Source organism: Glandiceps talaboti, chromosome 3 (assembly GCF_964340395.1).
Source record: "Glandiceps talaboti chromosome 3, keGlaTala1.1, whole genome shotgun sequence".
Classification (NCBI taxonomy): Eukaryota; Metazoa; Hemichordata; class Enteropneusta; family Spengelidae; genus Glandiceps; species Glandiceps talaboti.
Window position 1 is genome coordinate 23,711,006 of NC_135551.1, and position 16,734 is coordinate 23,727,739.

General features: G+C 36.6%; 1 protein-coding gene and 1 long non-coding RNA gene across 2 annotated transcripts; both read left to right on the forward strand.

Annotated features, from left to right (window-relative positions):
- Positions 1-1,448: 1,448 nt before the first annotated feature.
- On the forward strand, positions 1,449-3,395 carry LOC144433242 (uncharacterized). Its single transcript, XM_078121551.1, has 2 exons — positions 1,449-1,608; positions 3,166-3,395. The coding sequence occupies exons 1-2, from the start codon at positions 1,449-1,451 to the stop codon at positions 3,393-3,395; spliced, it is 390 nt and encodes a 129-aa protein (XP_077977677.1).
- Positions 3,396-9,446: 6,051 nt separating this feature from the next.
- Positions 9,447-10,715, forward strand: LOC144453911 (uncharacterized). Its single transcript, XR_013482453.1, has 2 exons — positions 9,447-9,606; positions 10,482-10,715. It is a non-coding gene; the product is annotated as an uncharacterized LOC144453911 (long non-coding RNA).
- The last annotated feature ends 6,019 nt before the right edge of the window (positions 10,716-16,734 follow it).

The following is a 16,734-nucleotide window of genomic DNA, read 5'->3' on the forward strand; positions in this document are numbered from 1 at the left end:
GGGGGGGGGGGCGGGAAATGTTTTCGATCGGTAGTGAGAGGGAAGCAAAAAAGGAAGTATTGCAATGGGAAGTCGGAATGGAAAACATGCAATTGTGGGGAGTGGCGCATATTGTGTACGTCAAAATGAGTTGTTTGTATAGTGGAAAGCACGAACTTTTCCTGGGTAAATCATTCACAATATTGGGTAGGCCGAGGGCTGGGCTGAACTGGTGGGCAAGCTGCAAGCCGCGATAGAAAGGAGGGAAGGCATATATCATTCACCACCTGAGTACTTAGAGGGCACATAAGAACAGCTAAACACCATCATGGTACATGTTTGGAATAAGTAGTCACATGACAATTTGAGATCTAGACCTATGATCTCTCACTTGACACCACTGTACAGTGTGAAGTCCAGTGGTGAACACTCATGAAATCCCTTTAACAATGATTCACTTATTGTTTATTATGATATTTCTTCAGCATAGAAGGAAAACTGTATACAGAACAAATCCCAAAGATGCTAAAGGATCCAACATAGCTGGCGTATATTTACTTTATCCATGATGCTTTGCTAATATCTCCATTGGTCAAAAGTGGGCCCAGAAAACATTTTGAAGGTTTCTAAAAGTGTTTTACTCAAAGATGTTTCTTTTCTATCAAATATTTGCAGGAAGTCGAAGATCAATTTATGTAAAATTGTATGCTAATTTGAGTGGTAAAATATCAAAATTTTGCCTTGCATGCACACCTGTTAGATTTAGCACTATCACATTATCCTAAAAGAGTTGCCATCATGTACATGACCATTTTCTAACAACAGTTTCTTAAATCTGGACTACTATATGAGTAGCTTGTGTTTAAATCAACCAACAATAAATAAACTTCTGTAATAGAGGCAAATTTGATTGATGGGCATCCATGGAATACTCTAATATTATTTATTTAATCAATATTGAACAGAAGTATACAGAACATATTGAAACAAATTGCAGAAAAAGAAAGAAAAGTTACCCTAGGATTCAACATGCATGGCCGGCCGCTGTATTGAGTTTTCCCATGATACGTCTCTCCAAACTCAATCAAAGTAGACAAAAAGGCATCGCGAACGAACCCACAGGATCATATTCCAGCGACATTTTCTGAAATTAGGAAATATATTAATTTATTAGTTCGATAGTTAATTTCATTAAGTTGACGGAGGAAAGGAGGTCAACTCATGGGAATCAAGGAAGAAAAGAAATACCCTAAGAGTGAAAACCGGTATATAATGCCAATTGAATGTGAATTGCTGTTAGAAAAAAAGAACATTCAAGTTATTATTTCTCACTCTTTGTGCAAACTTGTACTCGTTTTTTTTTCAACCTGACGACAGCATTAATGTCCTTCCGGGTTATTATCTGAACTATATATGGCACAGTGGCACAATAGGCCAGGTACGTTACAATATAAGGACAAAAAGTAATCATGGCTGACTCCGGCTTAAAAGTAGCTATTACTAAACAAATTCGTAAGATCGAGGAGTTGTTCGCAAGTGGTAATACCGACTTGGAGATTCTTCGACAAGTTTACTCAGAAGATTTAAAAATCATGGCACCAGGTGAAGAAACAAAGACAGGTCTTGAAGGTAAGTTGTATTTGTGATAACGAACTCTTCAATTGAAAGCACTATATACTGTACGATATCCATTTTGGGCGAACTGTGACAATTAATTCAGCCCGGGGTTTGACATGCAAAGTTCAACAAGTGTTACCAATGACATTGTAGGAATTTCCATATGGCCATAGTATAATGCCCTACTGTGATTGAAGGTTAGTAAACTATACTCGAGGTCACGACATGGGGGTCACCTAAGCCCAGGGGGCGCGGTACCAGTGGCAAGCTCTGGTATGGTTGTGTGGCCAGTGTTGGAAACCCCGGGCCCCATTTTATATCTACTTTGATCAAAAATCAATACCCCATTGTAGACAATTACAGGTTTTTAAAAGATACAAGTTTAGATCTTAATACATTTTCCCCAGGAAGCAACATTTTGGGATAATTAATGCCAGTTATAATTTGGTACAGGACAATGGACCACATTTTAGACGACCAAAAATCGATAATAATGCCAAGTGGACCCGTTTTAGATTCTCCAGCTCGAACAAAACAGACCTCATTTTAGACGAAGGGCTAGAAAACGCAACCCAAAGGGTGACACATACTAGTATACCTATAATCAAATAAGGGGAATAGCCAGATATGAAAACAGTAGACATGCATTTCGGATATTGATATAACTAGAATTCATATTCATCATTTATCAATGCTATTCTAAAATGGTCAAATGACATGACAGCTCCCTCTCTCGTGACTCTTATACGGTTCGCATTAATACCATTTACATTCGGATGTAAATTTGATATTTATTGATAATGCATGTACAAACACTTGTTGCTTAGTACATCCAGGGGAACATATGCTAATTAGTGTTCTGTTGTCCTGGTGGTGTTTAAGATATAAACCTGTGGGATATTTACTAGGCACATTCCCTAAAGTTCAAGTGATCCCGTGCAAGAGATATGATAGTGACCCTTTGTATAGACACACGATCTAGCTGCCGGATGTGGAGGTCAAACTAATATCATAGAATATGTCATTAGACAATGATAAGAATCTACAACGTGACGTCACGAAGCTACACTACCTGCCGCATACTGTAGTGACACCAAAAATAAGTTATCAACTAAATGTTGTATACATATAGACGGCATATATGTTGTGCAGCCAAGTGTTGAGCACTGTTACATTGTTTACAGTGACGTATTGTCTATGCACGTGAGCACCCAGGGGTATATATAGTCATATATGTGCTATCTCGAGATTATGCATTCGTCGATATTTTATTAGCAGCTAAATGCATTCGTGTGATTCATCGCAAATTACATCTTCCAACCGCAAGAGGGAGGGCTTCGATATAATTCTCTTTCACACATTAATACACCACAATATTTTATATGCTATGAGACATGCCATGACGACCAAAGGAGTATATAGCAAATCAGAATTCGAAACCCTATCAATCAAACATACTATTACGTTGACACTTCTGGCACGTTTGGAAAGACATTGTCAGTACACCACGATTGCATTAGTAATCGCAAGTTTATATTAAACAGTCTGTTTTCTTTCATGACACTGCAGGTGTGGCAGATGCTGTCAATGAATTCAAGTCCGCAGGCATAGCAAAGATATGCATCGACATACAGGAAGTGGGTGGAATCGAAGGAGGAGACACGGCATTTGAACGCTCCAACTATGAAATGTTCAAAGAAGATGGCACCAGTGCGAGTGTAGGCAAAGTTCTAGTCATCTGGAAGAAGGCAAATGGAGTTTATCGCAAGGCGGTTGAAGTTTTCAACACCAACAAATAAATTTATCTGCTGTACTTGATGATGGCGTCATTAGAAATTCTATCATTCTTAATTCAATTTCGCAAAAGTTAGCAAATAGAAATAGGCTCTGACTTATAAAGGCTGCAATGGATTGTATGCTCCCAAGGGAGTTGAAGTATAAATTGTCGTGGTGTCACTATATATCCGTGCATAATTGTAAAGCGCTTTGAGCACAAAGTGGAAAAGCACTATAAAAACCAACATTTTTGTAATTATTTTATTTGCTTTGGGATTGAGTCCTTTACCGTTGATTCTGATGAGACCTGCTTCCCTTTTCACATCTGACAGAATACTTCTCCATGTTTTGGACATATCTGAACAGAGTGAAGACAATGTTTTAGAGAAAACTCGGATTGGCCACTTTTAGAAAAAATTGAATGTAATGGACTGGGGTTTAGTTTCCCGTCTCTCCCCTTGAAATTGTTGAAGGTCCGCTAAAGATTCTTTATACAGGGAATTTTGTGATGTATATGAATTTTTTTAGCAGTTTTGCCAGTGTTAATATTAACAGATAACTTAAATATATTTTGTAAATCAATAAGTATTCTGGTTATTCACAATCTTTGTATTTAGCAAGCTTTTCTCAGTTTTAACTCCTGTGTACCATTGTTTGCGTACTTTGTGCCTGACGTGGGCGGGTATCAAGTGATTAATTACAACACAAGCCTGGATGTGCATAAGAGGACCAACGATTGGGTCTTTCACATATGTCAGCCTTGATTGATGTCCTTCCGGGTTATTATCTGAACTATAAGATTAAGTGGTAAAATAGGCCAGGTACGTTACAATATAAGGACAACAAGTAATCATGGCTGACTCCGGCTTAAAAGCAGCTATTGCTGAACAAGATCGTAAGATAGAGGGATTATTCGCAAGTGGTAATACCAACTTGGAGAATCTTCGACAAGTTTACTCAGAAGATTTAAAAATAATGGCACCAGGCGAAGAAACAAAGACAGGTTTTGAAGGTAAGTTGTATTTGTGATATAGAACTCTTGAATTGAAAAAAAAACTATACTATAACGTATCCTTTTTCGGCGAACTGTAACAATTAATTCAGCCTGGAGTTTAATTCAACAAGTGTTGCCAATGACATTGTAGTAACTCCAAAATACATGTAGGACCACAGTATGCCCTATTTTGATTGAAGGGTCAGTAAACTGAACTCAAGGTCACGATATTGAGTCCTCCACGAGGGGGCGGTGCCAGTGGCCAGCTCTGGTAGGGGTCACGGTGTGGGGCCAGTGCGGGAACCCCCAGGCCCGGACCCACTTTGACCAAAAGATGAAAGTTAAGACCTGCAGCGCGAAAAAAACCAGACCTCATTTTAGACCTAGAAAATGCAACCCAAAGGGCGGCACATATACGTATAGATAGTCAAATAATTAAGGGGAGAAGCCCCCGGGCCTTAAGCCAGATAACAAGTATACATGCATTTCGGATATTGATATATTTATATTTACTCAAATAAGGGGAGAAGCCCCCGGGCCTTAAGCCAGATAACAAGTATACATGCATTTCGGATATTGATATAACAAGAATTCGTACTCATCATTTATCAATGCTGTTTGATATGGTAAATGACATGTCAACTCCCTCTCTTGACTTATATACGGTTCGTAGTAATACCATTCACGTTCAGATGTAAATTTGATCTTCATTGATAATACCATGTACGAACGTTAACTCTTGTGGTTTAGCACGTCCAGAGGAAAAGAATGGACGGAGTACATATGCTAATCAGTGCTCTGCTGTCCTGATGGTGTTTACTCCGGCTTGGGATATAAACCTGTGGGATATCTTCTAGACTAATTCCCTAAAGTTCAAATGACCCCGTGCACAAGTTGCGGAGATATAATAATGATCGTTTGTATAGACACTTGATCTACCTACTGCATACTGTAGGTGATACCAAAAATAAAGTATCAACTAAATGTCATATATATATATATATATATATATATATATATATATATATATATATATATATATATATATATATATATATATATATATATATATATGCGACCTATATGTTGTGCAGTCAAGTGTTACATTGTTACATTGTGCTGCTATATTATTTACCGTGACGTATGGTTAATACACGTGAGTACCCAAGGGTACATACATTGACTTATGTTCTATCTCGAGATTATGTGCATCCATCGATATTTTATTATCAGCTGAATGCATTCGTGCGATTAATCACAAAATACATCTTCCGACCGCAAGGGGGAGGGCTTCGATAGAATAGAATTCTCTTTCGCAAATTAATACAACACAATATTTTATAAACGAATGCCATGGGACATACAATGACGACTAAAGGAGCATATAGGAATTAAATCATAATCGAATTTTAATCAAATCAATCAAACATACTATTGCCTTGACACTTGAGCCAGATTTGGAAATACATTGTCAGTACACCATTGTTGCATTAGTAATCACAATGTTATATTAATCTGTTTTCCTTCATAATACTGCAGGTGTAGCAAAAGTTATCAGTGGATGCAAGTCCGCAGGCATAGCAAAGATACGCATCGACATACAGGAAGTGGGTGGAATCGAAGGAGGAGACACGGCATTTGAACGCTCCAACTATGAAATGTTCAAAGAAGATGGCACCAGTGCGGATGTAGGCAAATTGCTCGCCATCTGGAAGAAGGTAGACGGGGTTTATCTCAAGGTGGCTGAAGCTTTCAACAGCAACAAATAAATTCATCAGCTGTACTTGATGATGGCATCATTGGAAATTCTATGATGTTTAATTCAAATTCGCCAAAATTAGCAAATAGAAATAAGTGCTCACTTTAAAAGGTCATTGGCCAGCTGTGGGCATTTATCTCTACACATACACATGCTGTATATAATTCGCACGATGTTGTTCGTGCTGAATGAATGAATGATGCCGCAAATATGTTCTTCTTGTACTACTAGACCTCTCCACAGCTTTCGACACCACATCACATTCACCACATTCTACTATCAAGATTATCCAACTTTGGCATTACCGGTATTCCTCTACAATGGCTCTCATGTTACCCAAGAAATCGACACCAATCAGTAACTATCAATGGTATCTCTTCAGCATCCCAAAGTCTGGAATCTGGTGTACCACATGGTTCCTTGCTCGGTCCCTTACTTTTCTGCATATACATCTCACCACTTGGTTAGCTTATTCGTCAACATAATCTGAATTTCCACCTATACACGGATGGCAATCAGTTGTACTTATCATCATTTTGACCATGAGACACCTCACCCTCAGTCGACATCATGGAATCAGCAATTCATGACTTCAAATGCTGGATGACTCGATATAAATTAAAACTGAACGATGACAAAACAGAAGTGCTGCTGATAAGATCTAAGTTCAACCACCTGCCATGTCCAATCAACCAAATCTCGATTGGCTCTAGTAACATCCAATTAACAGATTCAGCTAGGGATATAGGAGTTAGCTTTGATTGTCACCATACATACATACATACATACATACATACATACATACATACATACATACATACATACATACAGAAAACATATTTGCAACCTGTCACTCCATCCAATTTCATCTCCGCAAAATCGGTCACATTCTCAGTAAACACACTTGTCAGCAAATGATTCAAGCCCTCCTTTCTTCCAAACTCGACTATGGCAATACGCTTCTTTACGGACTACCATATGAACACATCAAACCACTACAACATGCACAGAACACAGCTGCCAGGATCATCACACTGGTAAAGAAACGTCAACATATTACACCAATACTAAAGGAACTGCACTGGTTGCCTGTACAATACAGAATTGATTACAAAGTTCTCCTGACCACCTATAAAACATTGCATGGTCTTTCACCGCATTACTTATATCAGACACTATCCATAAGAAGCCTATTCTCCGCACACTTCGGTCATTGGACAAATACTTATTTTTTGAACCTAATTACAGATGTAATTCATTCGGTGGCTGTGCTTTCTCATATTCTAGTTGCATGCTTTCTGTCATAACCATGATTGCTGACGTCAATATTGTCCAATCATATAGAAGATCATGAAAACATCGTGAAATTTGATTTGTTGGTTTCCTAAACTGTATACTTCGAATACCATGATTCGTTACAAAATTCTTTTAATGAATATTAAATAGGCTTGTTGTATGAAGTGATATAGCAACAAGGGAAACCTTACAAGTTTTCTTCCATGAGTTGATAAATAAAGTCATTAAATGGCAACACGAAACTCGTTAAATTTCGTAATTCTTTACAATTTGTATTGCTGATAATATAATCCGGTTAATAAACCTTATTTTTTAACATCATTTTCATCGAAATTTAGCAAGTAACTTATATGAACCAGGCTTTTGAGTGGTACACTGTGCTATTTACATGCAACGACTTGGAGCGTGCTTCCACATCAGTGCTCGGAGCAAATACAATCAGTTACTCTACTATTATGGGACAAACAAATATAATGTTGCACTGCATGTTCTGATACGCCTTCTTGAAGTTTCCCATGGGTATTCTAATAGCAAGTATATTTATTCGAGATGAAATATGTTTACTTTGTTGCTAAATGGCAAAATGCGTCATCAGCGAGTACAGTAGTCTAAAATATGCCGTAGACTCGTCATTCGTCACGATGGTATTGTAATGCTTCTTGTCGGCAAATAACAAAAAATAAGATCAATAAAAGTCATTCAATTTGAAACACCCGACATGAAAAGTGTTTATGTATATCTAGTCTAGCCGTTTTGATTTATTTTGCTATATATGGGGACATAGTATTTTTGCATTTATACCCACAGACACTGACAATTTGTCAGATAGCATGAGTAAACATCGGTAAATGTTGGTTGATAAGACATGTAGATTGTAGTTTTGTTTACTGATGTCTATTACAACCATCAGCAATGTATTTTTTCACAACGCTGTTGATTTTTATTCACCTGTTGACTACGCTCATCATAGCCTTAGTGCTAACGACTTCTCCTTATGATGTAACAAAATCGCGTGGTCGATCGAGGGGACCGGAAATACCCGAAAACTCTCGAAGTAAATCCGAAGGGAACTGACTGAGAGAAGGTCATTTTAAGGTGTTTACAGACGCTTTTTTTAAAGTTTTAAAACCAGAATATGTTTCACAAACATGTCGTCTAGCAAAATAGCAATAGTGAATGTGAGCATTTTGAATCCCCTTGGAGAAATCAAGATAAACTAGTGACATTGGCTTTCTCTGTTGAACTACGACTACATAAAAAGTTTTAACCAAACTATTCCAACTAATAATGCAAGTGGCCATGAAACCTGCGCATAATGTTGCCGAACAACAAGAAAAACAATAAAAATATTTTTCTAAGATCTAAAGTCATTGGGTAGACAAAAACACCATAATACGACAAAATGAATACTATAATAGTTAAAAAGTTCAGAGTTCACATAAGCTAGTTCAGTGTTCCTAGTATAGTTCAAGACTCTGTCGCTGGATCTCTTTGGTACATTCAATAATTCTTGTCTTCTCTACTTCTTCTTCTCTGATGAAATAACACTTTTTTTACGGGGAACTCGCCAGCTTTACGTCGGAGAAAGTCGCTTATCAGGCAAGAGGCTAGTCTTGCTGCTAGACGTTCAGGGTTTCTTCCGATACGATAAGCGAATGAAGTTCGCAGTGAGGGCTTGCCCGAACGTCTAGCTAATGTCATATTCAGACTTCACATCACATTGAGATGATATATGGCCGTGGGTTGGACTATATATATATATATATATATATATATATATATATATATATATATATATATATATATATATATATATATATATATATATATATATATATATATAACTTATTGGAATCACGGAAGAAAAGAAAGACCCTTGGAGAGAGAACTTGTATATAATGCCAATGTGGATTACAGAAAAAAGAACCTTCAAGTTATCATTTCTCGCTCATTGTGCAAACGTGTGTCTTGTTCAAAATGACGACCTTATTGATGTCCTTCCGGGTTATTATCTGAAAAGCAATCATGGCTGACTCCGGCTTAAAAGCAGCTATTGCTGAACAAGATCGTAAGATAGAGGAGTTATTCGCAAGTGGTAATACCGACTTAGAGTCTCTTCGACGAGTTTACACAGCAGATTTTAAACTCTTGGCACCAGGTGAAGAAATAAAGACAGGTTATGAAGGTAAGTTGCATTTGTGACGCAGAACTCTTCAATTGAACGCACTACAGTAACTCTAACATGTCTTTTTTTCGGCGAACTGTGACAATTCAGCCTGGGGTTTGAACTACAAAGCTCAACAACTGTAATATAATGGGACATTGTACAAACTTCCATAATATAGCCATAGTGTACCCTAATTTCTCTACTTTGATTGAAGGGTCATACCAGTAAACTGTACTCAAGGTCACGGTATTGATCATTGCTGTTTGAAATGGTCAAATGACATGACAGCTCCCTCTCAAGTTGATGACTCTTATATGGTTGGCATTGATACCATTCACGTTCGGATGTAAATTTGATCTTTATTAATAATACGTGTGAACACTTGTTGCTTAGCACGTCCGAGGGAAAGGAGTGGACAAAGTACATATTATGCTCACAGATAAGTATTACAGTGTTACACACACACACACACACACACACACACACACACACACACACACACACACACACACACACACACACACACACACACACACACACACACACACACACACACACATACACACACACACACAAGCTTATGCATCCGTCGATATTTTATTAGCAGCTGAATGCATTTGTGTGATTCATCTCAAATTACATCTTCCGACCGCAAGTGGGCGGGCTTCGATATAATTCTCTTACATCGATACAACACAATATTCTATATGCCATGGGACATGGGACATGACGACTAAGAAGAGTACATAGCAAATCAGAATCGAAACTCGGTTAATCAAGCAAACTATTACCTTGACACTTGAGCCAGATGTGGAACGACATTGTCAGTAAACCATCGCATTAGTAATCACAAGTTTGTATTAAACAGTCTGTTTTCTTTTACAATATTGCAGCTGTTGTAGATGCTATCAATGACTTAAAGTCCAAAGGCATAACGAAGATGTGCCTTGATATACGGCATTTGAACGCACCAACTATGAAATGTTCAAAGAAGATGGCACCGGTGTGGTTGTCGGCAAATTTCTAGTCATCTGGAAGAAGGTAGATGGAGTTTATCTCAAGGCGGCTGAAGTTTTCAACATCAACAAATAAGCACCTGTTGTACTTGATGACGGCATCATTGGAAATTCTATCATTCTTAATTCAATTTCGCCAAATTTAGCGAATAGAAATAAATAAGCCCTGACTTTAAAAGGTCATTGACCATTGAGCTCTGAACGTTTATCTGAACACATACGATTACAATTTAATGAGAAAGATGTCATTAACATAATGTTGTTAATGGTGATGACTGAATGAATGATTGATTGATTGATTGATTGATTGATTGATTGATTGATTGATTGATTGATTGATTGATTGATTGATTGATTGATTGATTGATTGATTGATTGAGTGAGTGAGTGAGTGAGTGAGTGAGTGAGTGAGTGTATGAATGAATGAATGAATGAATGAATGAATGAATGAATGAATGAATGAATGAATGAATGAATGACATTTCTCATAAAATGAATTAAATGCTGAGGAATTGAATCGAATTGAATTATTTTTTGTACCAGAAACATAAGATAATCACAGTACAAACATAAAATATCATTATTAAGAGAATGTTCTAGTGGGGAGCATGGAAATAGTTCACTAATCTAGTCTATGGACTTGGTAAATATGGGAAGTAACTAAATACAAGGCGTACATATAGATAATAAATAAATAATCAAATACATAGTTACATTCGTATACAAAATATAGAAATGAACAATAATACTAAACAAAGAAAATATGATATAGCATAAAGAATATCAAACAAACAGAACGAAAAACCAAAACAAACGAAATCAATGACAACACACAAAAAGATATCTACATATTTACAGATAAAAGGAAAAAGGTGTGACGTGACTTCATTGATTTCTTAAATTCATCACATTTATTTAGTTGGCAGGGATTTCCCTTCTTTGGTTTAAACATATTTGAAATTCTTCTGACTTATTGTAAAGTTAAACTTTGGAATGGAGATGCTCGGGGGGATATATAAGACCTAAAAAGTGTTTGGTTCCAGTTACCCGACCACACCTATCTAGTTTTTCATGCCGACCCTAATAGTGCGGGGGCATATGGCAGATTTTTGGGTTTCGTGTGAAATTCATGTTAATTTTTGCCAACATATATCATTGTGTTCCCCATCATCTGAGCAATTAAAAAATATATGTTGGCAATTTTTATTTCAATATGAAGGGTAATTTTTGCAGCACTTTCATAAATGATGTAAAATCATGGTTTTTCTGTATATTGATGGCAAATTAAAATATGTGAACTGTACGATTGCTTTATATCTGTATAAATGTACTTATGGGCATCCTGTTGACGATAAACTTGTAGACTGTTGTATAATTTTGCATTTTAATCACAATATTATAAATTCTGGCTTATTTATTTGCATATCATTTGCATATTATGTATGATGCTTCAGGTTTATTTGATTTCCTGTATTGTTTGATGTTGCTGATTGCTATTCTTTCAAAAATGTACGCCAACCATGAATTATTTCAGTTACTTTGAATACTCTGGTTGGTTTAGGGAGCCTTCAGTATTTACAGGGGGCGGAGGAAATCACACATGGTCTGTTAAGAAAAACATGACCCTCCCCCCCCCCATTCTCCATTCGTAAAAAGTGACCCTCCCCTTTGTCCCATTTTGTAAAACATGACCCTCCCCATGACAACTGCATATACTGAACGTTAATCAATATTCCCGTTATATGTATACATACACATTAAATCATTTTGACGCTGTATATTTGTACATATACTACGATTGCAGGAGTTATATAGAAACGCCTGTGATCAGAACGAAATAAAAAGTCTACTTCTTATCACTATCAAACTGACAAATATTGGTACAAAAACAACACCGGGCACGCCCCTCTGTTGTAGGTTCATGCACATACATGTACTTGTCTGTGGTTCACGCGACTCTTTTATCGGTTTGTCTGTGCCTGTGAACGTTTGTCATGTTGTAACATAACATTTGAGTGTAAGCTTATATAATGCGACGTAATAGTCTGTCTGGTCCTAAAAATAAACTTTCAGTGTATAGATTATATGTTGAGTTTTGGGCGAAAAATCGCCAACACACATGACAGTACAACAAAACATATACTAGTACACGACATTCAAATCTGCAATGAATACTTACAACAGATGTGATCGTGGAGTTTGTAGTTTAGCAACTCCGCTTGTGTACGGTCCTTTTCGAAATCTCTTGAACTGATTTTGAAATCTAAACGACAGAAGTCGCTTGTTATCAAGTGTACATACACACATTAAAAATATTCCTTTTCAGATCTGGCATCTGGTTTTAATACGTATCTACACATGTAGTATTGAATGCTGGACAGGTACATTCTACACAGGATATAGAGTCCAAGTTTAGGTCTACACAAAATTTGAAATTTTACCTCAATATTAGCATACAAGTTACATAAATTGGACCTCCTGCAAATATTAGATAGAAAAGAAACATCACTCAGTAAAACACCTTTAGAAACCTTCAGAATGTTTCACCCCCACTTTTGATCAATTGAGATACATTCTAGAGCAATGGAAAAAGTCAATATGGCAGCTACTTTAGAACGTTTTTGTTATTTGTTCTGTATTCTATGTTCTGTAGAAATATCATGTTAAAAAGTAAATGAATCGTTGTTAAAGGCATTTCATGAGGGCTCATTAATTTCCCACTTTGCAATGGTGTCAAAATGAGATAGACTTAGTCATCAAGTTGGCATGTGACTACTTATTCCCAGCAATAAAGGTTATTTGTGTATGAGAATTACCAAAAGATGTAGAAGGGTACATTCCATGTTGTTTATGTTGAGGATTTGAATGTCAGATTTTATTTGAGTAATAAAAAACTTGGAATGATGGCTAACAATGCAATAAAATTTGATTTAAGATACTATTTTCTGGTGGGTTGGTGGTTGGGGTTGGGTGGTACATTAGAATGTGTCTCTGCTGTTACTTTCAACCTTTATTCATGACTGACCAAGAGAAAGTTCGTTGCGTAATCGAATGTAAGAGTGCCTTCACGCTGAATAACTAAACTAAATATGTATATATTCATATTGTTCCTTTGAAATATTAGAAAAGATATTCTTCAGATACTGATTTTATCATCTTTATTTTATGCTGTTTATCCTGTTTTATTTTAGAATTTCGATGAAATAACGTAATCAAATGTAACAGCGGAGAACACATCTTTTCATGTTGTTCCCTTGAATTGACATGTAACTCCAACCAAATAGCTACACTAGTAGAAACGTAGACAATGCATACGACATAATGGCGTGAGTGAGAGACTAGACAGTAGTTTTGAATAAAAATAATTGGGTCTATTCACTCGAATACATAACTTTGTATAGTAACGATTCAATTGATGCTATGCTATTGATAAAAAAATATGTTTATATCAGATGTAAACTGAATGCCTTCAATAAAGGCAAAACTTTAGATTGCTGTTCCTTCACGCCTTGTCGAAAGAAAAATTCTGCGCTACCAGACATGATATTGCATATCCATTAGTTACTACATCAATAAATAAAACGTAGCTTTGGAACTTATTGTTCATATCCTCTTTTGTAAAAGTTGAGTTTGGTGTATTTTTAACCCGCTGTAAATTTCACTAGAGTCCACCATTTTAGTTTCACTATACGAAAAGTCATATTTGACCATGTCTTTCCACCGGGGTAAATCTTTAGCAGAGGATGTGTAAATGTGGTGAGTATGAGATGAAGTGACACCTTTGACTTAATTCACCCCCGGTGACCTCTCCCCTGGGGGCTGTGAACAGTCAAAAGTGTCACTTTGTCTCGTACTACCCCTTGACAGAGATGGTAGTTAGGTGGGTCACAGGTATGGTAAAGGTTGGGTCGTGCCAGTAAAATCAATTTAATACTAGACAATAATTTTGAAAAAAAAATAATCAGGTCTACCACTCAAGTAGTTGTTTTGTCAACTATTTTTTTCCTTGTTACCACGTCTACTCAAATAAAACCTACCTAAGAGTACCCATTCATTCTCATTCAGGCTACCAGCCTACCATCCACAGACACCACCACACGATCTAGGTTAGTGTAATCTGTTCACCTTAAGCTTATGAGATTCGCCAAGTTTTATTACAAAAGGGCGATGGATATATTCACTTGTTTCAAAGATGGTAGACTGTAATTTGCTAGTTAAATTTCAGTAATTGTACGTGTATTAATGGCTTACAGCTCGATGTAGTTTTAGTGGAGATTCGACTAACCCTGGGCTTCGCATCACTGTTTCATAGCTGACCCCCACCGGCTACCTATTCCGAATATATGCATGAACCGTTTATTGTTTCGATACTGAGAGGTATGACATGCCAAAATATACATGTACTAGTATAGTGATATTTTCTCTATTTTATCGATTAAGTATAATATCTATTGCGATCAGAAGTGCATATTTTTAATCAGCTCACACATCCATATAACACCAGAGGATGAGTGCATTCTTAAGATCTAGCGTAATTACTGAAAATCACTAATTATGCAAATAACTCATTAAAATTACAAGCTATACGGTATTATCAAACTTTATGACACATGCACTTTGTTATCATTAATGTATGTACTAAATTACTTCGATTCATAATCATATTTTAACATTCTGAATGACTTAGAAATGGCAAGTAAAGTCAGAAGGAACATTTGAACTGTTTGTTTTATTGAATTTGCCCAAATTTCAGCGATAAAAAATAATTTTCATTCACTCATGGTTTTCCTAACCCTGCCATATAGGGCGTCGATTTAAATTTTTTTCATCTAATTGAAGACATTTAGGGTCGTTTGGGTCATGAGAAACAGAATTAAAGCTGCCCTTATATATACCTACCAATTACTGTTGTTATCTTTACAATATACATAATGTTCTGACTGTTGCTATGGACATGGTCTTGTTGATAGGCATATTTCATACATGTTTTGATATTTTTTTTGGCCTGACTAACCAAAAATGTTGTTATCTTTGCAAAATGTACTGGCATTAATGGCTGTTGCTAAGGCCATATCAATGGAAGTTGACTATAATCACATGGATTCATGGGTTTTCATTGCCAAACCAATGGTTAAGAATAGGGTCTTGGGGCCACATTTTATTTTTAGCCCCCTAAGACTAATTTTGAAGATAAAAATTGCCAACATGTACTTTTTTATATGTGGTCCTATAATGAACGTAACCATATATGTTTCATAAAATTAACATGCATTTCACACGAAAACCCATATGCCCCTGCACTATAAACCTTTTTTTACGAATTTTTTTAGCAGTTTTGCCAATGTTGATATTAACAGATAACATAAGTATATTTTGTAAATCAATACGTATTCTGGTTACTCACAACCTCTCTATTTTAATAGCAAGCTTTGCTCCTGACAGTTTTAACTCTGGTGTATCATTGCTTGCATTCTTTGTACTTGACATGGGCGGGTAAAAGGACGTGGGCGGGTAATGTAACATGGTTACGTAAGAGGACCTAAGTCACAGCTAGACCTTGTCATTCGATAGAGGCAGTACGCGCGTTGTCGAGTTTGCAGACATGAGAGTTGCCAGTAACGCATGTGACTGGTAAACAACGCCTGTGTCTGCTTTAATACATATTCGGGTTTACGCCTGCGCATTTTGCACACGTTACAATTTGTTTGTGTATATAGTTATTCACATCATGCACATGTGTCACTTGTACTTCACGTGCAGTGCTAGTGCTCCTTCAAGTCACAGAATTGTCTGTGTTCCAGTCTAGATGTATACATCGCGAGAGCGTAGTGCAAGTGCGAACTTTCACGGTAAGTTGACCCCTGTTCTTTCATCGACAAAAATGTACATGTGTCACTATTATTAGAAAAACTATGCGTGTGTCTGGATCACAACAACTTGTAATTGTGTGCTAATAAGTATACACAATTCAATGATGGCAATATTCTACTCTATTTCGACCGTAATACAAAACAATCAATATTGGCAGCTGAATATTCCGGAGCAATCGCCGGCAACGATAACTTTGAATATTGTATATACCCAAATAACGTCATTATTTTGTATGATCATCATAGATAGCATTCTTGAA